Here is a 23,071-nt window from a genome sequence, read left to right as displayed (position 1 = left end):
AATTAATACTCACAACAAAATTAATACCTACAACAACAACAACGTCAACCTTGCCAAAACATACAAAAATCATTTTTACACACGAGACAAAGCATCTGCCAACACATTATCTGAACCCTTTTTGTGGCGGATCTCCAAATTATAATTTTGTACAATCAGCGCCCAACGCATAAGGCGCTGGTTCTGGTTGTACATTCGGTGGAGAAAAACTAAGGGGTTATGGTCAGTATACACAATCACTGGTAGGGCACTGGAACCAATGTATACTTCGAAGTATTGCAGAGCCAACAACAAAGCAAGAGCTTCTTGTTCTATTGTCGCATAGTTTGTTTGATATTTATTAAATTTACGTGAAAAATAACAAACGGGATGATCCACTCCACTCTTGTCCTGCTGCAGTTGAACAGCACCAGCACCTCTGGCACTAGCATCTACCTCAAGCTTGAACGGTTGTTCAAAATCCGGAGCAGCAAGTACAGGGGTACTACATAAGAGTGCTTTCGCTGATTCAAAAGCTCTCTTACAATCAGGGGACAACACAAATGGTCTTGCCGGACTGAGCAAATCAGTCAATGGAGCAACTACCGCAGAGAAATTTTTACAGAAGCTACGGTAGTAGCCAACCATCCCTAAAAAGCGGCGTAGCTCTCGTCTAGTGGTAGGTGCAGGGAATGCAGTTATAGCCAAGACCTTGGCATCAACAGGGCGCACCTGTCCATGGCCAACCTCTTTACCGAGATAGGTAACAGTAGCCTTCCCAAACTCGCACTTTGCCAAGTTCAGGGTTAGAGAAGCAGTTGCCAACCGTTCACATACTACCCTTAGCAAGTCAACATGATCTGACCACTCAGACGAATAAATCACTAGGTCATCAAGGTATGCACTACAATTAGGAACGCCAGCTAATACGGAGTTAACCAGTCGTTGGAAAGTGGCTGGTGCATTTCGCATCCCAAAAGCCATGACTGAGTACTGTAGGAAGTTGTCTGGGGTCACAAAGGCAGAAATCTCTGAAGCACGTGAAGTTAACGGAACCTGCCAGTAACCTTTTAAGAGGTCCAACTTGGTTACATACTTAGCAGCACCAATAGTATCGATACAGTCATCCAGTCTGGGTAACGGGAACGAATCTGGCATTGTGACAGAATTTACCTTTCGATAATCCGTACATAACCTGGACGTACCATCAGGTTTAGGAACCAGAATGCAAGGAGAACTCCAAGGGCTTGAACTTGGCGTAGCCAGGTCATTCTCCAACAAATATTTCACCTCATCCCTCATTATCTTCCTCTTGGAAGCATTGATACGATATGGGTGTTGCTTGATAGGTGTAGCATTTCCAACATTAATGTCATGTTCCAACACATTTGTGCGAGTAGGAACGTCATTAAAGAGACATGGAAAACTGTGTAGTAGCCTCACAATATCATTAGCCTGTCCATCCGTTAAATGAACCAGACCTGACTGGATAGACAGCAGCATTTCTGAGTTGGGCAATCTAACACACTGCTGTTGAGTATTGCGCAACTCCAAGCCATCAACATCATCAATTTGACAGTCCACTATCATAGCAGTAGTAGCAGAGGAGACAGCAGTACCTTCCTCAGTTTTTGAACTATCTAACTGTGTGATGGGTCGGGTGTGGTAAGCTTTCAACATGTTAATGTGACACACACGAGATTGGCGTTGTCTATCAGGAGTTTGAAGCACATAGTCAGTTTCACTTATTTTCTTTTCAATTAAATAAGGACCAGAGAAACGAGCTGACAGTGAAGATCCTGGAACAGGTAATAACACCAGTACTTGGTCACCTGGCTGTAGTGGACGAGAAACAGCCTCTTTATCATAGTGTCTTTTCATGCTCCTCTGTGAGGAAGACAGAGCTTCCTTTGCAAGAGCACAAGCTTGGTGTAGGCGCTCACGAAAGCGACTAACATAGTCCAACACATTCTCATCTCTGGTACACAACTCTTGGGACAAGAACTGTTCTTTAAGGACTTTCATTGGTCCTCTTACTGTGTGACCAAACACTAGTTCAGCCGGGCTGAAACCTAGGGACTCCTGCACAGTTTCACGAGCAGCAAACAACTAGAGGAACTCCCTCATCCCAATCTTTCTCAGATTCCAAACAATATTTACGTAGCATAGACTTCAGTGTCTGATGCCATCTTTCAAGCGCACCCTGAGACTCTGGGTGATAGGCGCTTGATACACGGTGCGTAATTGATAAGGATTTCAACACCTGCTTGAAGAGCTTGGATAGGAAATTGGTACCTTGATCGCTTTGTACCACCTTAGGTAACCCGAATGTCGTGAAGAATTTTATTAAGGCTTTACTCACTATCGGAGCTGTAATCCTTCTCAGAGGAATAGCCTCGGGGTATCTTGTAGCCATACACATTATCGTTAACAAAAACTGGTTACCCGATTTTGTCTTCGGTAACGGTCCGACACAATCAACCACCACATGCTCAAATGGTTCACCTATGACAGGTATAGGACACAGAGGAGCAGGAGGAATAACCTGATTTGGTTTTCCTGTTATCTGACAGGTGTGGCATGTCCGACAGAACTGAGCCACATCTTGTTTTAAACCCGGCCAAAAGAAGTGTCGAAGGATCCGATCATAAGTCTTTGTAATTCCTAAATGACCAGACCACTGGTGATCATGAGCAAGGGATAACACATTCTGTTGAAAGGCTGTAGGAATCACTATTTGGTAAACAGCATTCCAATCTCCACCTGCATCAATATGGGATTTCCATTTACGCATGAGGAGATTACCATCAATGAAGTAAGCCACATTCTTCTTCTTCACCTCTTCTAACGAGACAACACTAGAAAAACATTTAGCAAGTTTGTTGTCAACCTTTTGGTTAGCAATCAGCTGCTCACGAGTGACTGGTAACTGTATTGCATCAGCAATAAGTTCAACGTTCTTTAATTCTTTCCTGGGCTGTTGGTCAGAGGTGATCAGCTTCTCAGAGGTATCACACAATCCATCCTCTTGATCATCCTCTTTGAACAGAACAGTGTTCGACAAATCTATCACGTCACACTCTTGTAGTGCCTGAGCACGAGTGACAGCACAAGCGGGGAACACATGTGGATAACTCTGTGCCAACTCATTCGAGAGAGAGTGGTCACTTTTATCCAATACTTCCAATACGGGTACTACCTTTCCTCCGGCAATATCGTTACCCAGTATAAAGGTCACACCTTTCACTGGCAACATAGGACGTACCCCCACTCTGAATATTCCACTGATTAACTCAGAGTGTACTTTCACAAAGTGCAACGGCACTGGGACAAAACCCATTTCAATACCCTGCACTAACACACTGGAACCACAGTATGTATCGTCAGATAAGGGCAACACATCAGACAATATAAACGACTGCGCCGCACCAGTACCTCTAAGGATTTTAACCGGACGCTGAGAGGCTTCGTCATTCGTTAGGGACACAAACCCATCGGAAATGAATGGTTCATAACTACGGTCGGGGACTGGGTCTTTCAAACTACAGTTACCCTGAGGCACCTGTTTTGTTGCAGACCTCACAACCGTACGAATTAGACCAACACCTGTTGGCGGCTTGGCACGAAGAGGCATCCCTTGTTTGCGTTTAAGCAGGAAGCAATCATTAATCATATGTCCCACTTTATGACAATAGAAACAGGAACGCTCATTCTTCTGGCGTGCTTGATATACTACTGCGGGCCGACTAGGGCTAAAGGTAGGAAACTCAGTGGTTCTACTCTCAGTTTGAGCCGAAAACACACTCTTGTGCGTCAACACAAACTCGTCTGCCAACACAGACGCTTCTGCCAGGGAGGATACTTTCTGTTCGTTTAGGTAAACTACAATGCGTTCGGGTAAGCAATTTTTAAACTCTTCCAACAAGATTAACTCCCGGAGAGAGTTGAAATCAGTTACCTTACTAGCAGCATGCCATTTATCAAACAGATTTCCCTTGTCTCTAGCAAATTCCACATAAGTCTTACTAGAAGACTTTCTATGAGACCTAAATCTCTGTCGGTATGCCTCAGGCACAAGCTCATAGGCACGAAGAACAGTAGCTTTGACCACTTCATAATTCAAACTGTCCTCCAGAGGTAGCGCTGACAAAACCTCTTGGGCTTTACCAGTTAATTTACACTGAAGTAATAGGCACCATACCTCTTCAGGCCACTTCAATGCTACGGCTATACGCTCAAATACACAAAAATAGGAGTCAACCTCCGACTCTCTGAACAAAGGTACTAAGGCTATCTGCCTACTAATGTCAAACGTGTTTGAGGACACAGCAGGTGAGAACGGCTCACAAACAGGCACAGTAGGAACGAAGGCTAGCCTCGCTGTCTCTGCCTCCTGTTCCATCTGGCGCATTTTAAACGTCATCTGCCGCTGTTCTCTTTCTGCCTCAATTTTACACATCATCTGCCGTTGTTCTCGTTCTTTTTCTGCCTCAATTTTACACATCTCCAACTGGAGAGTCTCTCGCCTAATTTGGGCTCTCTCTTCCACCTCTAGTTGGAACTGTGCTAAACGGACATCCCTTCTGGCATCACCGTTTGACAGTGGGGAGAGTGGATCAAAATGGGACAATGTGGCTGGTGTTTTAGCCTCACCCTCATTATCAGATACCAATGGGCTTATAGGAGCAGTTACATCCCCTACAGGGTTAGTAGACTCAGGCAGCGGTAACACAAGCACCTGCTCTTCCAACAATACATTTAACACTAGCTGTTTAACCTCCGCCTTAACTACACTCTGCGGAATCGATATTGAGTAATGGTCAGCCAAGGTCATTAAATCAACTCTACGACATTTATCAAAAACCTCCCACGAAGGATTATCCAAAAAGGACTTCAAATCAAAAGTAGCCATCTTACACTACTTCACAAGAGCCAACGAAAATAGCAAACACTAATGCTACTTCAGCTATGACGCTCAACACTGAACTATACCACTACAACAATCTACATGAGCGGCATGGGTGTCAGTAAAGACATATCCCGGATGAGGCTCCACTTATGTTACGAATTCCTTTTGGCCCGACAGTCTAGGGGGGATGGTAGTGAGACCCGTAACATAACTCGTGTAAATTATAACAGTGACAAAGTAAAAGTGAACGAAATAACCACGACAACCGAAATAATACCGTCAAACTCAGGGTTTATTTCTAAACACACGGTAATGGGGGGAGCAGGAAAAAGGGGCTGAGCTGGACCCAAGGAAAGAAACAATAAGTATTCAAAACACCCCTAAGCTAGACTAGCCTATTTCAACAACAGCTAACTAACTAACCAAAAATACAGTGGGTGGTCCGCCCAGTTCTAACTAGTGTGTTTTAACAAAGTTTACCTACGGGTAGTGTATGCCCATGGGCGACTTGTCTTGGTTTCCCCTTTTTCCCACCAGCAAACACCATAAACAAAAACAATACTCACAGGAGATGACAAAGTGATTTGGAGGTGCTCAAACAAAAGAAGAGGTTAATTATTACACAAAGAGAGAGATCTACATACATGGCATTACAAAGAGATTGAGCTCTCCTGAAATCTACAAGAACAGCGATCTACCAACATAGCATTACAAAGATTGAGCTTCTGAAATCTATCAAGAGCAGAGTTCTACCAACTTGGCATTACAAAGAGATTGAGCTGCTTGAACAAACAAATGATGGGGTTTTTAAACCATGGGGAAGGAACTGTGATAGGGTAGGAAACAGGAGGAGGTGTGTCTTCTGATTGATGGGTTGATTGTTGACTGATTGGGGAGTGATGACTTTCACCTGTGAGGGGAGACGGAGAGAAAAGAAACACACAGGATACACACAGACACAGGATACCTGTATCCGTAACACAGACCAATCCAAACTCATCTCCCGGCATGTCCAGCCCATCCATTATCTTAGCCAACCATGCCTAGCGGGAAGGTTGTCTTTTTCTGTGGCTAAACCAACTAGGCTCGGTATTGAACAATTGTATTCATATTTACAGATGGAACACAAGGCACATGAAAGTAAAACATTTTTTTTTACAAATTTGGATCAAAATAAATTAAAAAAGACGTTCAAATGCCTCTCCAAAGAAGTAGTGAAATGCAACATACTTCCTGAAACGGGTCACATATAAAAGTGAAGAATTGTAAGATTTGTTGTTTCTGATTTCCTCCCATGTGTGTTTCCTGTAGTTTGCGGAGACATCCATGGCCAGTTCTTTGACCTGATGAAGCTGTTTGAAGTAGGAGGGTCACCAGCTAGCACACGATACCTTTTCCTGGGCGACTACGTCGACAGAGGATATTTCAGTATCGAAGTAAGTGTTTCAGCCTGTTCTAAGAACATTAAGTTAAAGAAGGAAATGGTTGATGCTTTTGCGTTTGTACATCTGAAACTACTGTTGGTTATACTGTATTGTAAAAAATATGTTCTCAAAAAATATGCAGATTCATTCCCAATCTCTTTGTTGTTCTCTTTCAGTGTGTGCTGTACTTGTGGGCCTTAAAGATCCTATACCCCAAAACACTCTTTTTGCTTCGTGGGAACCACGAATGTAGACATTTGACGGAGTATTTCACATTTAAGCAGGAATGTAAGTCTGGTTTGAGTTTTTCATTCTAAAGCATTGTACATTCAGCCCGGCGCTTAACTTTCAAACGTTCACACAGAAATGTTCTTCTTGGCATAGTATGAAAACAGATATTTGCTCTCTCCTTGATAGGTATTTACATCTGAACTATTGCTGTTGTGTTCGGTCTCAGAGTCTAAATAAAATACCAAGGGCAGAGTGAAATTATGCTGGAGTTTTTTTATGTCCTTTGGAGGTTTTCTGACACTTTTGAAATGCTTTCCGACCCAGCACACTGCCCTAGTGTGTAAGAGCTAGGGGTGTTTGGCCTGGCAACACTCACTCCCTGCCCTATTTCCACCTTGACAGGTAGAATTAAGTATTCGGAGCGGGTGTACGATGCGTGTATGGACGCCTTCGACTGCCTTCCTCTGGCCGCCCTTATGAACCAGCAGTTCCTGTGCGTACACGGAGGACTGTCCCCAGAAATCACAAACCTTGACGACATCAGGAAAGTACGTGTCCTCCCGAACCACGTCCCCTGCATGACCATGCAATATGCTTGTAATTTGAGCTGCTACACTATCATTCAGAATGATCTCCTATTTCACTGTTGATAAAGTATTAAATTCATGGATACATTGGATATTGATGTTGTACTGTTTCTTTGCTGTATGAATAGATTGCATGTGTGGTTTAAACGAGGTTTCATTAAAAGCATAATGGGTGTTCAGTATAAGTAAGAAAATCAACTTTCCCTTGTAACAAACATTCACATGGACTTTATTCTAATGGAATTTATCACGTGAAATGCACTTAAATTAGGATACAGATACGTTTACACAGAGCATTGTGCAAACGGTTTCTTTCCCCGTTTTGCTGTTCAAGAAAATGAAGACTTTACCCATTTCCCTTGAAATATTTCCTTTGAAAAGAATGACCTTGATAATACAACATGGATTACCTCGCTCTCAATTTGCTCTCAAACGATGCCCCTAGCTAACAGGAGAGTTACATTCGGGCAGAGTCTGGACCGCTCTGATTAAAAATGTTGAAGAGTCGGATCCTGCTTTCTCTCAAATTCAATAACGGCAATTGGATTTTGTGGCTGCAATCAGAGGGTCTCTGTAATCCAATCTGCACTATTGAAGTGTCCATTATCCTACAGTATATACTTTCTCTGGAGAAATCGATACGGTTACTCTGAATGACTGTCGTGAGCTTTTGGCTGATCACATCAATTTGTACCTTTTCCATCCCATTTCTGAAGAGGAAGTATTAGTGTGGGCAAGATTGAATATACCTATTCATGTTTTCTGCTCATAATAGGCACACATTGTCATCCAGTCCACATGTTGTGGGTGTCTTTCACTCAAACACGATGCACCGTTGTAAAACAGAGACCCTACCAACAGTTTTTTATTTTAACCACAGTTCAATGTAGCAAGACTAATTGTCAAATCAAGATCCATCTCAAGTCTTTTACAATGACAAAAACAACCACTTTTCCATAGGTATCACTTGAGCAACACCAACCCATTGAGGAAGATAAACTGACTGAGTTTCCTCATAGATTAGACATTTTCCTGACCGCTTGACGTTGTCTTTCCCTGTCTCTCCTAACTCTGTGTCCCTCTCTGTTTGCAGTTAGACAGATTCAAAGAGCCCCCTGCGTACGGGCCCATGTGTGACCTGCTGTGGTCGGACCCCCTGGAAGACTTTGGGAATGAGAAAAGCCAAGAGCATTTCACACACAACACAGTGAGAGGCTGCTCCTACTTCTACAGGTGGGCCATCAACAGCATCACCTCCTTCACAAGCTGCGTAGTGTGAAAAATGCTGTGAATGTGTTCATTTATTCTTTACAGTGCACATTATTAAGGTTGCACTATGTAGGAAGTGCTACGCCATTTCCTGGTTGCTAAAATTCTAATAGTTCGCCTAATTTCAGTTTATGTGATATAACAAGCAAGTATAGTGTAGAGAATCATTGTACCATCTAAACCGCTGTGAAATATATTTTCCATAACCAGAAATATTGTATTTTCAGCTGTTTGACGCTGGTTTATAAAACCAAAAGTAAAAGACGCAAAAAACTAAACTTAAGACCAGGAAGCCTAGAAATAGCGCACAAATAACAGATCTACCGCTTCTTAAACTTGCTTTCAATGAGACATAGCTATAACTTACATTTCTATGTGAACTTGGTCGGTCACCCAAAAAGTTACATATTGCATCTTTAAGAATGCTATTTTCATGTCAATGTAGAAATGCTGGTGGAAGTGTGTGTGTGTGTGTGTGTGTGTTTGTGTGTGTGTGTGTGTGTGTGTGTGTGTGTGTCATACAATGGACTTGACATTGATCTTGGTGCAACACCTCTGGGCTCTACAGTAATATAACCATTCAAATGGAACAGAGTCCCGGTTCTATTGAAGCATCACTCAACCTTCCTTTGCCAAATCCTTCCAACCCAAGTAATTCTGCCAAATGTTCATTTTCATTCAGTCCCCTTCCAACTCCCTCAGTCTTTCTTCTATTGTCTGTATGTACACATACACACTTTCTGTGGATATGACAGTAACCGTATAACCTGCATTTGTCATTATCCCAGAGAAACGGGCTTCTCTCTCATTACTCTGTCGCAAGTGTTTATGGAGCACACATATTAACTCCCCTTAAACAGATCCCAGTCGCAGGCAAAGCAAACAAAGGAATGGCTGGAAGCACAGAGGGAGCTCACTCTGTCCGGAATATAATGAACAGGGCCACAGTCCTCTCCAAATGTGTATTTTAGTGCTCTAGTGTCCAGTCATTACAGGTGGATAAACACTCTATGGCCCTGGCATGCCAGTGGTAAAACCAGCCTGAAGCAGCATAAGCAATCAAATGCTGTGTCTCCTTGAGTGTGCTACACACTGATTTGCTGATTATTATTTTTTTCAAAACATTATTATTGCATTACATTTTTGAACCATGGTCAAAAGGTATTTGAACCTTTTTGAATGGTTCTGTGTTCATTTCACACTTATGCTAAACTAAGTGGCCAGAGTTAGCAGGTCCATGGAAAGCCTCAAAGGTGCATGAGTGCGTTCAGACACCCAAAGAGCTCTATCTAGAATAGAATAAACGTTGGACAGACTTTTTGCAGTTTGTAAATTGATGTCATTTGAAAAGAGACCGCATATCATCTTTGGAAGAGACTTTACCCATAATGCAGGACTATTTCAAAGTCCTCCTATTTGAGGAGTATACCAGCACAAACTTTGCTCTTTTGACCCCAGGAAGACTTGTGGTCTCTAAGGCACCAGCTAAAGGGGATTCAATAAAGACTAAAGAATGTACACTGAGTGTACAAAACATCTTTCCATGACATAGACAGACCTGGTGAATCCAGGTAAAAGCTATGATCCCTTATTGATGTCACTTGTTCAATCCACTTCAATCAGTGTAGATGAAGGGGAGGGGATACAGGTTAAAGAAGGATTTTTATGTCTTGAGACAATTGAGACTTGGATTGTGTTTGTGTGCCATTCAGAGGGTGGTGGGAAGTGCCTTTGAACGGGGTATGGTAGTAGGTGCCAGGCGCACCGGTTTGTGTCAAGAACTGCAACGCTGCTGGGTTTGTCATGCTCAACAGTTTCCCGTGTGTATCAGGAATGGTCCACCACCAGGAGGACATCCAGCCAACTTGGGGAAGGATCGGATTGGAGCATTGGAGTCAACATGGGCCAGCATCCCTGTGGAATGCTTTCGACACCTTCAAGAGTCCATGCCCCGACGAGGCTGTTCTGAGGGCAAAAACTCAGTATTAGGAATATGTTCCTTGTGTTTGTTATACTCACTGTATAGTGTTTTATGTGGGAACAATAATGGTTATTTGCATTCAAAATGTTATTTTGGTCAGGGCTGTGAGATAGATTTGTAGATGAACCAACAGTTTGCTTTAAATGGTCTCGCTTGACTATCTGCTAGACAACACATGCCCGGTCAGGGCGTGAAATGTCACCCCTGTCACTTGAGAGAGGGTAAGACAGTCGTGTTGATGCTCTCGGGTTCTGCCAGTGATATTTCCATCGTATGGCCCTGCCACCGCAGAGATATCTCTGATATCTGAGTGATAGGGATTCAGTATACTACATCGAGTAGTATCGACTATCGAAAGAAAGACAGTGATTTGACAGTGATAGACCCTGTTCGAATACTCCTAATGTATCTTTCCTTCCTCGCTTCCTTGAAGTAATCACGAACCAGACAATTACTAGATGGGTTTTTAGCAAACTTGCCATTGCTTTCAACAGTTATGGCATGTCAGATCAGTGATTACTTCAGGGAAGCAAGGAATAAAGGATGCATTTTAAGAGTATATGAACAGATAATTGCTGTTGTAGTATAAACACTTCAGCATTTCAAACAGGATAGTACAGTAAAACTCCAGTCCAGGTTAGCTGCTTCCTCTTGTACCTCTATCCCAACAGCCCCCTGTGTCTTCTTGGTTTGGCTTACATTCCTCTGTGGCTTTTGGCTTGCATTCCAAGTGGCACTCTATTTCCTACATAGTGCACTGCTTTTGGTCAAGAGTAGTGCACTATATAGGGAATAGAGTGCCATTTGAAACATAGCCTTGTTGTTTTTCCCAGTGTCGTTGTTTGGATCTGCCTGCAGGGCTCATTGTAATTGCCAGCATACTGGCATGCTGCGTTTATGGGCAAGCTTCAAGTTCCAGACTGAAAGGAGAACAATTCGCCAATCTGAGAGAAAATAATCAGTTTGGTGCTTTTTCCTGGCTTCTGGCAACTGTTTTACCCCAGCGCCATAGGCCCCCTCATAACTGTTTTACCCCAGCGCCATAGGCCCCCTCATAACTGTTTTACACACTACTGAGGCATGAAATTGCACATGAATACAGGCCCCATCTTTTCAAGCCTAGCACAGACACTGTACTGTGTGGTCGACTGTTTTTGAGTAGCCTAAACAGGAAATGACATGGTATTTTAGATGCTTTATGCAAATAGCCCTTGAATGGATTGTGTCTGTTCAGATGATGCACAGAGTACACTGTCAGGTTTGAAGTAGACAGGATGTGCATTTGTTTGTTTATTTGTCAGGGACTCTCACAACGGTTGGGGATGGATCACATCTGCGCTCCGTCCCAAAACAGATGTCAATTGCGTTCAGCACAAAATGTCTTTAGTCTTCCGAGCAGTGCCTACAGTAGCAACAGCATCTGCTGATGCCCGGAGAAACAAATAGGAGTGAAAGTAATCAATTAAGATGGATAATGAGCTACTTTTTTATTTTCCTCGAAGCGATGCTATCACACCAGAAAGAAACCACGCGCACTTTGGTTATCGTACCCGCTGTCGGTGGTGCTTTCTCCCCTCGGGTCATCAGTAACAGAACAAGGAATGTGACACCGTACCCATTTCTAGGTGTAAGTCCACCTGGAGTGACAAAGCAAAGCAGGCCTCTCAGCTAGGAAGCCTGCAGTGTAACTGTGCCCCTCAAAGCATACCCGTCTGACAAGGAAGTGCAAATTGAGACGGATCGGTTCACTTTTGTTCAAGTTAGAGTATACCGTACCCGTTCTCTTGTCTACTTTCTATTCTGGATATTAACTGGAGGCGGAGGGCTATGGCTGTTACGAGTTGGCCCGAAGTGCAAGGCCATCTACCTGTCTCACAAAGCAGTGAGCTAACCCTTTAGCCCCGAAAGCGTTCAGCAATGGAGAACCACATTGATTAAAGGGCACAACCATTGTTAGACTAATTAGCAATATCCAGAAACAAACACTTGAGTTTAGCCTTCAGCCCCGCACTTAATTATCAAACACACACGTCAGATTATTTCCAAATGACAGCTGAAGTGTCGTTTTGTCAATGGGAAAATGCCTGTTGCCTGTTGTGACCTAAAAATGAAATAAACATGAGTCGGTTCCACGGTGAGTTTGGTTCTTTGAACAATGATTGCTTTCATGTTTCGTCAGGTTCATCGAATAACCTTCTAAAGTTGTTGTGGTGTGGAGTTCTGAAATGATTATGACACACAGCTCTGTTGTGTTTCCCCAAGGTCTGGAAGTTCATGTGCACTCACTTACTTACTAAACGTTCCTTCTCTGGGAGTTTTCAATGTAACTGGCTTCAAGGGGGTTGTTGGCTGGCTGGCTGGCTAGTGTGACTAGGGCCTCCCTCACTGAGTGCAAAATCACATTTTGGGTTCTTTGGGAATTAAAGGTTATGGCATGGAAAATCCTGAAACTTTACTAAATTGTAATTGCTGGCAGTTTATTTTGGCCACCTCAAATCTCAGACTGATCAGAGCTGCATGAGTACGCAAAAGCTGCACGTGCGCACACACACACACACACACACACACACACACACACACACACACACACACACACACACACACACACACACTGAATACTTATAGAAACCACAAGGTTGAGATTTTATGCTGGATCCTTTGTTTGCCCTTTCCAATGGTTACATGATGAAGGTGCCTGCTATTAAAATACACTTGGATGAATATCTATATTAAGTGTCAATCCACTGGGCACACACTGGTTGAATCAGCGTAGTTTCCACATAATTTTAATGAAATTACGTTGAACCAACGTGGAATAGAAGTTGATTTGACGTCTGTGCCCAGTGGGAAAGAAATCGAATCACTGCTTTTTGATCAAATTAGAGCCGTTAATCAAGCATGTGTCGTCTTGTCTTTCAACAGTTATCCTGCTGTCTGCGACTTTCTACAACACAATAACTTATTATCGGTCATTCGAGCCCATGAAGCACAGGATGCTGGGTAAGTCCCCCCCCCCCCCCCACCGCTAACTGTTACAGCTGTTCACCTTGGTCAACTATGTCGCTTGAGCCTACCCAGGAAACATCCTGCGCTTGCAAAAAAATAGTGTTGAATTCAACTTTATTGAGTTTGGTCGTCAGTGCCCCATCAATGGACCGTGACACCCTTGGTAGCAAGCATGCCATAACATTTGAGAAAAGGGCTGATGAGGCAGAGGCTCCTCCTCAAACTGACAGAAGGCGTGTCACCCTATTTGTTTACTGCTCCTCCACGAAGACTGTCCGGCCCACTCAAAGAGAAAAAAACAGCTTGACCTACTAGCTAGCCTTAGGCACAGATCTAGGATCAGGTAACCCTTCCAAAAAATGTATTTAATTAGCCCTCGGGCCATCGTGGACTTCATACACATAATAATAATGTGTTACATCCACTGTACATAATCTAGCAGACACTTTTATCCCGAACAGTTATGCATGCATACATTTTATATACAGATGGTCCTGGGAATCAAACCCACTATCCTGGCATTGCAAGCACCATGCTCTACCAACTGAGCTACAGAGGGCCACACTGTGCTGCAGAAGACCACAAGTACAGTTATAGGTAGTGTTCTTCTAACAGTGGTGGTGCTGATGATGTTGTCTCTCCCTCTAGGTACCGCATGTACAGGAAGAGCCAGACGACAGGGTTTCCTTCTCTCATCACCATCTTCTCAGCACCCAACTACCTAGACGTCTACAACAACAAAGGCAAGCACAGAGTGAATCGTACTCATTACCGCATTAATTTGTTTATTTGTTATGGATCATTTACCACTTGCCAGTGGAGGCTGGTGGGGAAGGGGAACTATAGGAGGACGGGCTCATTGTAATGGCTGGAAAGGAAAACATGGAACCGAGTCAAACATGTGGTTTCCATATGTTTGATATGTGTAATACAGCTCTGTTCATTCCATTCCAGCCATTACAATGAGCCCGTCCTCCTATAGCTTCTCCCACCAGCCTCCTCTGTTGTATGCTGCCCTAGAGTTAGGCTTCGCTCAGTCAATGAGATAAGATTTGGAAGGATGGCCTCGCGACACAACCTGACTCTATTGAACTAGTTTACGGTTGAAGTTGTCAGACACGGATGTTCATACAACATCACAAAAGTAAATATCTTTTCAAAGTGCATTTTAAATCACAACACACTTTACAGTGAAACAAAAAAGTAAAGCGAACAAAGAAAAACAGTACAGAGAATCCACAATTGAATCAAACTGTACTTGACACAGTGTGATCAGATCAAATGTACGCTTCCTCTACATTAGAGAGAGTGAAAGGGAGAGAGAGAAAGGGGGAGAGAGAGAAAGGGAGAGAGAGAAAGAAAGGGGGACAGTGAGAAAGGGAGAGAGAGAGAAAGAAAAGGGGAGAGCGAGAAAGGGAGAGAGATAAAGGGGGAGAGAGAAAGAAAGGGGGTCAGTGAGAAAGGGAGAGAGAGAAAGAAAGGGGGACAGTGAGAAAGGGAGAGAGAGAGAAAGGGAGAGAGAGAAAGAAAGGGGGACAGTGAGAAAGGAAGAGAGAGAGAGAGAAATGGGGACAGTGAGAAAGGGAGAGAGAGAAACAAAGGGGGACAGTGAGAAAGGGAGAGAGAGAAAGAAAGGGGGACAGTGAGAAAGGGAGAGAGAGAGAAAGGGAGAGAGGGAAAGAAAGGGGGACAGTGAGAAAGGGAGAGAGAGAGAAAGGGAGAGAGGGAAACAAAGGGGGACAGTGAGAAAGGGAGAGAGAGAAAGAAAGGGGGACAGTGAGAAAGGGAGAGAGAGAGAAAGGGAGAGAGGGAAAGAAAGGGGGACAGTGAGAAAGGGAGAGAGAGAGAAAGGGAGAGAGGGAAAGAAAGGGGGACAGTGAGAAAGGGAGAGAGAGAGAGAAATGGGAACAGTGAGAAAGGAAGAGAGAGAGAGAGAAATGGGGACAGTGAGAAAGGGAGAGAGAGAAACAAAGGGGGACAGTGAGAAAGGGAGAGAGAGAGAAAGGGAGAGAGAGAAAGAAAGGGGGACAGTGAGAAAGGGAGAGAGAGAGAAAGGGAGAGAGGGAAAGAAAGGGGGACAGTGAGAAAGGGAGAGAGAGAGAAAGGGAGAGAGAGAAAGAAAGGGGGACAGTGAGAAGGGGGGAGAGAAAGAAAGGGTGACAGTGAGAAAGGGAGAGAGAGAAACAAAGGGGGACAGTGAGAAAGGGAGAGAGAGAGAAAGGGAGAGAGAGAAAGAAAGGGGGACAGTGAGAAGAGGGGGAGAGAAAGAAAGGGGGACAGTGAGAAAGGGAGAGAGAGAGAGAGAAAGGGAGAGAGAGAAAGAAAGAAAGGGGGACAGTGAGAAAGGGAGAGAGAGAGAAAGGGAGACAGAGAGAAAGGGAGAGAGAAAGAGAAAGAAAGGGAGACAGTGAGAAAGGGAGAGAGAGAGAAAGGGAGAGAGAGAAAGAAAGGGGGACAGTGAGAAAGGAAGAGAGAGAGAGAGAAAGGGGGACAGTGAGAAAGGGAGAGAGAGAAACAAAGGGGGACAGTGAGAAAGGGAGAGAGAGAAAGAAAGGGGGACAGTGAGAAAGGGAGAGAGAGAGAAAGGGAGAGAAAGATAGAAAGGGGGACAGTGAGAAAGGGAAAGAGCACGCACACAGTGCCGTGGTTCCAAAACGTTTCACGCGTCTCTTGGGTTGGGTGGGGATGGGATGGACTGGCTGTGGTCCATTTGGCATGCAGTGTCCCAGCACACTCTGGAGGAGGCTGGACACACAGACAGACCTTTATGAAGTGAGTCAGCACAAAAAGTCCAAGAGCGACTCTTTTTGTCCAATCGGGGAACCACAGGGGAATTTAGGGAGAGAATGGGAGAAGGGAAATGGGGCTGTTTTTGACACACACACTCATGGGGGCATATTTTCGCATAGGTGTGAATTGGGGCAAAGCCCGGTGATGAGTTTCCTTGCGGGCATGTGTCAGGATGGTGTGTAGTAGGATTTACTGCAAGGACATCTACAGAAGGAGAGCGGTTTGTGAGCCTTACAATGGCTGATGTTCACATCCCCGTCCAGGTTGTTTTTGCTTTGATGTTCCCTAATCTCAGCCCACCTTGATATCTGATCCCCGCTTTGCCAACTCAAAGGTAAAGCGCTTTAAATAGCTGACCTTCTGAAGCACATTCAGGAACGCATGCCATTACTCAGCCCGGGCTCCTGCACAACTAGACACCCCCCCCCCCCCCCCCCCCCCCCCCCCTCCATCCCACTCTTTTAGTTTTATTGTGCATTTAACGCTGATTGCGTATTTCTTCAGAGTTTAAATGTATTTAATAGGGTGCTCAGTTTTCTAGGATTATTTTCTTTTCTCTTGAAACAACATGGGATTCTTCACCCTGTAGTCCTACAGACGTTCTAACTAAGGAGTTAAGAGGAGTACATTATATCATTTGTTATTTCTGTGAAGAACCGCCCAATGAGGGATATAATATGGTTCGAATGGGGCAGGGCGCCCAATTGAAATGCAAGTGACCGTAATAGATTGAACTTCTCTCGTCTTGGACTGGGATCTCGGTTGCGAGTGCCGCGGTCTCGTGATTGATGGCCAATCGATGGCAGCTGTAAATCTAAAAGGGGCCAGTCGGCTAAGCCCGTCAGTCTTTGCAGAGAGAGAGGGGGGGGGGGGGGGGGTTGCCAGAATCAGATTAACCAGCCTCCTCCAAATCAGTCTGCGGTCAGTGTAACCTCGCTCAGAGTGGAGATTTGGCAACCCTGACAAAGGCAGAAACCCCCCAGCCGGTGGTCTCGCAGGCAAATAAATAAAATGTAAAAAACACAAAGGCCACCATTGCCGAGTCGACGTAATGCAACAGCCAAATAACTCTTTATTTTATTTTTTTAAGGGTTTGATCAATCGTGGAATCGGATGGTTCCGTCACCGAGCTACTCGGGTGGCTAGTCTACACGGTCTCATGTCAGGGGTCAAGTTGTCTGTAGCCACATAAGCTGGAGCTGAGTGATCACTCGGCCAATGTCCCCCCCCCCCCCCCCCCCCCTCTCTCACTGACCTGTAAACATGAAAACTGTCTGCTGAAAAACAATATGGGTGGCAAGTTTAGTCGCTGGTGTCAGACAGCTTGGGTTCCTCCAGTCAAGAAGACGGGGAATGACACCGTTCCCCAAGTCTATTTCGGAGCGGCAGAGGATTGTCACGCAGTGAAACGAGAACTGAGGGGTTCTCCCCCATCGGAGACAGTAGCTCCTCATACCCCAGAATCCCCTTGTCACTTGAATTCCCAAGACATGTGACTAGGGACTTAGTCGACGTTCCCATCAGGGATTTGGGAGGTGGAGTTTGGTTTTATTTGAGGAGAAGAGGGTTAAATCTACTGTGGTGTGATACTGTTGTGATATAAGATATAAGATATGCTTGTGGCAACTATTTATACTTCTAGTACAGTTTATCAGACCTGGGCTCAAAGGAATCTATCTTGTTGAATGCTATATTGGCAAGCTGCTCAACTAAAACCAGCAAATGACCCTTCGCTGGGCCTGCCTCTTGGACAGCAGTTACGCATATCCAAACATGGCACACATAGTATCAGACGTTTACTGTATTTTCCCCTGCCATATGTTGTTGATTGAGTTTAGACCGTTGGAAATGTGACTGGGAGACAGATGGGAATAGATGGACGATTTGAAAGTGTCAGACTGGGGATTCAGGCTTGGGTGTTGCGAAGTTGTGTCGATCACAAGGTGAAACATTTAGCCTACTTGCCTCCGAGACAGTCACATAGTTCCCGCTCCCTCCTGCTATTCATTGATAGAATGAAAATAGAGATGGAGATGGATGGAGATGTGCTGTTGCTCTAGAGAGGGCTGGCTCAGAGATATGGCCCGAGGTCAGAGTTCGGACTCTGTTTCCTGTGGGATTGGCATGTGGCCACATGATCGGTGCTGAGCGTGGAGTAAATAGTAGGATGGCATTCCCGAGGCAGGACTACAGGGAACAAGGGAATTTTCCGCCTCGTCACAGTTGACAGCATGGGGACCTTCTCTGGTAATTCTCCAGGGACCCCCCCTCCCCCCATAGAGTCAGAGCAAGTCTGAGCATAAACGGGTATGTTCTCTGCTCTGTTTTCCCCTCTCGATTTCTGGTCGGGTAGCTGGATGGGAATCTTGGCATGAGAGGACCAGTTAACCAGTAAACGTTCCTAGTCCATCATTATCATTTACTCACCATCCTTTTGTGATTTATCTGATTTCTTAGAACTGCAGTTATGATCAAAGACCTCAATTATTATTGGTCAATGACATTGACAACTCAATCTGTTTTGTTACTCTAACACTGTACTCTGTAGCCTACTGTATTGTTCCACTGCAACAGTGATTTGACAAGAAACTGGATTAAAAATGTGTGGGATGATAAATTCATAAAAGTCAACTGTAGTGAAAAAAATGTAAAACAGCCAATTTCCCTCTATTTCCTGTCTACAGCTGTTATATGAGTGGAATACAGAGAAAGTTAGATAGAAGATGGAGAAAAGCAGAGTAGGGCAGTCCGCTTGTCAGACAGACAGTGGAGGAAGCATTAAGCCAGAGGAAGGAACTCTCAAACTTCCACCCCTCGTCCCTCCAGACAGAGGGGATCAGAGAGCCGTCCTCGTTAAGAAGGGAGGAAAACCCTTCTCGGCAGGCACTCGTCTGTGAATAATGTATGAGAGGGCAGACAGGCGGGCGTCGCCATTACCGTATTAGTGGGTTTTCCTGTTAGAGCAACCCCACGGATGGTCTGGTCTTCCCCCAAGAAGCACTACAGTAGTAGTTAGCGTTATTAGAGCAACAGAGATGCCCGGTGGTTGTCTGAGGAACTGCAACCAGACTTAAATTAGTTTGAAAATGTATATCGTCGTTTGTGAGTGTTTTATTAATTTATTAAAAGCAAGATAGCTAGCAACATAAGTTATAAAAATATGGTCCCTTCAGGAATCAAATCCAGAATGCTGGTGTTGCAAACAACAACCAACTGAGCTTAATGCTTCCTCCAGTGTCTGTCTGTCAGACTGCCCTACTCTACTTTTTCTCCATCTTCTATCTATCTTCTATCTATTAGCCGGCTACCACCCGGTTACTCAACCCTGCACCTTAGAGGCTGCTGCCCTATATACATAATGGAATCATTGGCCACTTTAATAATGGAACCCTAGTCACTTTAATAATGTTTACACAATGCTTTACTCCTCTCATATGTATATACTGTATTCTATTCTACTGTATTTTAGTCAATGCCACTCCGACATTGCTCTTCCTAATATTGATGTATTTCTTAATTCTGTTATTTTACTTTAGATTCGTGTGTGTTGTTGTGAATTGTTAGATTCTACTACATTGTTGGGAGCTAGGAACACAAGCATTTTGCTACACCTGCAATAACATCTGCTAAATATTTGTATGTGACCAATAAAATTTGATTTGATTTTGAGCCATGTAGAATGGCTGGTAATGACGTAAGAGGGAAAAGTATATTTATATACCACTAACTGCGTAGATACACTATATATACCAATCTATGTGGACAGCCATTCAAATGAGTGGATTCAGCTATTTCAGCCGCACACGTTGCTGACAGGTGTATAAAATCGAGCACACAGCCCAGCAATCTCCATAGACAAACATTGGCAGTACAATGGCCCATATTGAAGAGCTCAGTGACTTTCAACGTGGCACCATCCAAGGATACCACCTTTCCAACAAGTCATTTTTTCAAATTTCTGCCTTGCTAGAGCTGCCCTGGTCAACTGTAAGTGCTGTTATTGTGAAGTGGAAATGTCCGGGAGCAACAACGGCTCAGTCGCGAAGTGGTAGGCCACACAAGCTCACAGAACAGGACCGCCGAGTCCTGAAGCACGTAGGGAGTAAAAATCGCCTGTCCTCGGCTGCGACACTCACTACGGAATTCCAAACTGCCTCTGGAAGCAATGTCAGCACAAGAACTGTTCGTCGGGAGCTTCATGAAGTGGGTTATCACGGCCGAGCAGCCATGGAAGATCACCATGCCAAGATCACCAATGCCAAGCGTTGGCTGGAGTGGTGTAAAGTTAATCGCCATTGGACTCTGGAGCAGTGGAAACGCTCCAGAGGTGGATTTGTGCTTTCAGAGTTTGTGTGTGTATCTACGAGAAGGCACAGTAGCTCATAACAATGGCTGTTGATACTGAGGGCTGCACCACTTACTTGCTCCAACACCCGCTCGTCTCACCGCTGTCTCGCCACTACCACGCAACCCCACCCCTCACCAAGCCCAGTGAATGTTAGTCTGTCTATCTGTAGCTGTACAGACTCATGACATGCAGATGGCTGGCATGCCGCGTTTGATGACTTGCTATTCTCAAACCCCGCCAAGAGACGCAGGAAAGTCCCCCACCGGGGCCCAACCTCGGTGTCAGCTTCCCCCCCCCCCCCCTCCGAATCGGGCCACATTGGCTGGGTGTTGGGGGTGGAGGTGGGAGGGAGAGCAGAGGGCTGTATAAAGGGGATGAGGCAACAGTGTCTGTCTGTGTGGTTCCCTGGCCTGTTGCAATGTGATAACACACTTTGACTTATTTAGACAGACTAGTTCAGGGTTCCCCAAATGGTTTTATTTGGCCCCCCCAAGTTTTCAAGTCAATTTAGTAATTGTCATTGTTGGACATAAGACTTGTAAACACCAGGAAATCAGCTCCGAGTGATTTTAATGTATGAAATCTGTTCCCAAGTATTCCCATGGATAATAGAGACACAGACGTGGTCGTATACAAATGTACGCAAGGTTTGATGTGATTACGTTTCAGTCAAACATTATATCTCTTTCTGCTCCTTGCGGTCAAATTGCAGTCTACAAATGATTTGTAATTATGTTCCAGCCCCCGAACCATCCGACTAAGAGAAAATCAGCCCGCTGCTGAATCTGGAAAAGGTCATTGGCTCAGGTCTAGGTCAGATCCTAGTGGAACCGCCATGTGAGCCAATGTAGCAAAATGTCATATAGTTTGTGAAGTCATACATGTCATCATGTATTTTGACATGTTTTCTTTTTCATAATCATTCTAAAACGTCCATAAGAATATGTCGATTTTTCATAATACAAACAACTGTTGGATTTGTTTGTTCGTGATTATACAATATGTGTTTCTCTCGTAAACAGTCTAAGGTTTCAACTTGTTATAGATACGTCCTCGGTTTCTGATCCCATTTTTGGGACGTTGCAATTGCCTCCCGGAGAATTCAGCCTTTTCATGCATGTTGGCACAGAAAAAGCTTGGTGTATGCACATTCTTATGGACCTCTGGAGCGGTTTTGCATACTGTGGATAATGTGGTCAACCAAAGCACTCCTCCCGGTTCCCCAATAAACTATGTCCCTTGTTTTATCTCACGTGGATCTTACAAGTAGATTTGCTGTGGTTCTCAAAATGTCTCTGCCTCAACTTTTCCTATCAACATGCCAATAGGGATCTCCGATCTGTCTCTCTGTCTCTGTATCCCCCCAGCTTACCTCTCCAATGATCTCTCTCCCTTTCTCTCGCTCTCTCCTTTCACCCTCTCCCTCCATCCATCCATTGTCAGAAATGTATGTTTTCTCACTAAGGAATGGAGGCGATCAGTCCATCAAGCCCATATGCTGAGCGAGTTGTTTTTCCTGGTTTTATTCATGTATAAATCCCTGTAAATGATGTTGGGACTGTTGTGGTGGGGGCTTGGAATCAATGTGACATAGCATTGAAATCAAATCCAATCAAATTGTATTTGTCACATGCACCTTACCGTGAAATTCTTACTTACAAGCCCTTAACCAACAATGCAGTTAAGAAAAACAAGAGTTAAGAAAAATATTTACAAAATAAACTGAAGTAAAAAATAAAAGAGCAACAATAAAATAACAATAACGAGGCTATATACAGTGACTGTGCATAGATAATAAACAGTGAGTAGCAGCAGTATATAAAAAAAGGGGGAGGGGGTCAATGCAAATAGTCTGGGTAGCCATTTAATTAGTTGTTCAGTAGTCTTATGGCTTGGGGGTAGAAGCTGTTTTGGACCTAGACTTGGTGCTCCGGTACCGCTTGCCGTGCGGTAGCAGAGAGAACAGTCTATAACTAGGGTGGCTGGAGTCTTTAGGGCCTTCCTCTGACACCGCCGGGAAAAAAGGTCCTGAATGGCAGGAAGCTTGGCCCCAGTGATGTACTGGGCCGTACCCCCTGTTGCGCCTTGCGGTTGGAGGCCGAGCCGATTCCATACCAGGCAGTGATGCAACCAGTCAAGATGCTCTCGATGGTGCAATTTTAGAACTGAGGATCTGAGGACCCATGCCACATCTTTTCAGTCTCCTGAGGGGGAATAGGTGACTGTCTTGGTGTGTTTGGACCATGATAGTTTGCTGGTGATGTGGACAATAAGGAACTTGAAACTCTTAACCTGCTCCACTACAGCCCCATCGATGAGAATGGGGGTGTGCTCGGCGCTCCTTTTTCTGGAAGCGCAGAGGATGGGTTTAAAGGGCCAGCCGTGTAGAACAGGCACACAATGCAGACTGACTTTATATTTTCACTTAATAACGCTGTTTTAATTGCTAGGTAGAACGTCCCTCGTGGTATAGAATTGACAGCTTTCGGGGGGTTTTATGAGATGGATTTACGGTTTTATGGACGGTTTTATATTACACAATATGGA

At 44.4% G+C, this 23,071-nt stretch overlaps 1 protein-coding gene across 7 annotated transcripts in view; it reads left to right on the top strand.

Annotated features, from left to right (window-relative positions):
• The window catches only part of LOC139416121 (protein phosphatase 3 catalytic subunit alpha-like), a 111,479-nt gene that overhangs the window by 54,111 nt on the left and 34,297 nt on the right, over nucleotides 1-23,071 (top strand). For all 7 annotated transcript variants that reach the window (XM_071164428.1, XM_071164430.1, XM_071164429.1 and 4 more), the window contains exons 3-8: nucleotides 6,200-6,324; nucleotides 6,489-6,600; nucleotides 6,946-7,091; nucleotides 8,224-8,363; nucleotides 13,303-13,380; nucleotides 14,035-14,129. In XM_071164428.1, the coding sequence (XP_071020529.1) occupies nucleotides 6,200-6,324; nucleotides 6,489-6,600; nucleotides 6,946-7,091; nucleotides 8,224-8,363; nucleotides 13,303-13,380; nucleotides 14,035-14,129 (696 nt within the window). The remainder of the gene's footprint in view (nucleotides 1-6,199; nucleotides 6,325-6,488; nucleotides 6,601-6,945; nucleotides 7,092-8,223; nucleotides 8,364-13,302; nucleotides 13,381-14,034; nucleotides 14,130-23,071) is intronic.

This window comes from Oncorhynchus clarkii, chromosome 9 (genome assembly GCF_045791955.1).
Source record: "Oncorhynchus clarkii lewisi isolate Uvic-CL-2024 chromosome 9, UVic_Ocla_1.0, whole genome shotgun sequence".
Lineage (NCBI taxonomy): Eukaryota > Metazoa > Chordata > Actinopteri > Salmoniformes > Salmonidae > Oncorhynchus > Oncorhynchus clarkii.
The sequence above is the reverse complement of the archived record's forward strand: the minus strand, read 5'-3'. Positions and strand labels throughout refer to the sequence as shown.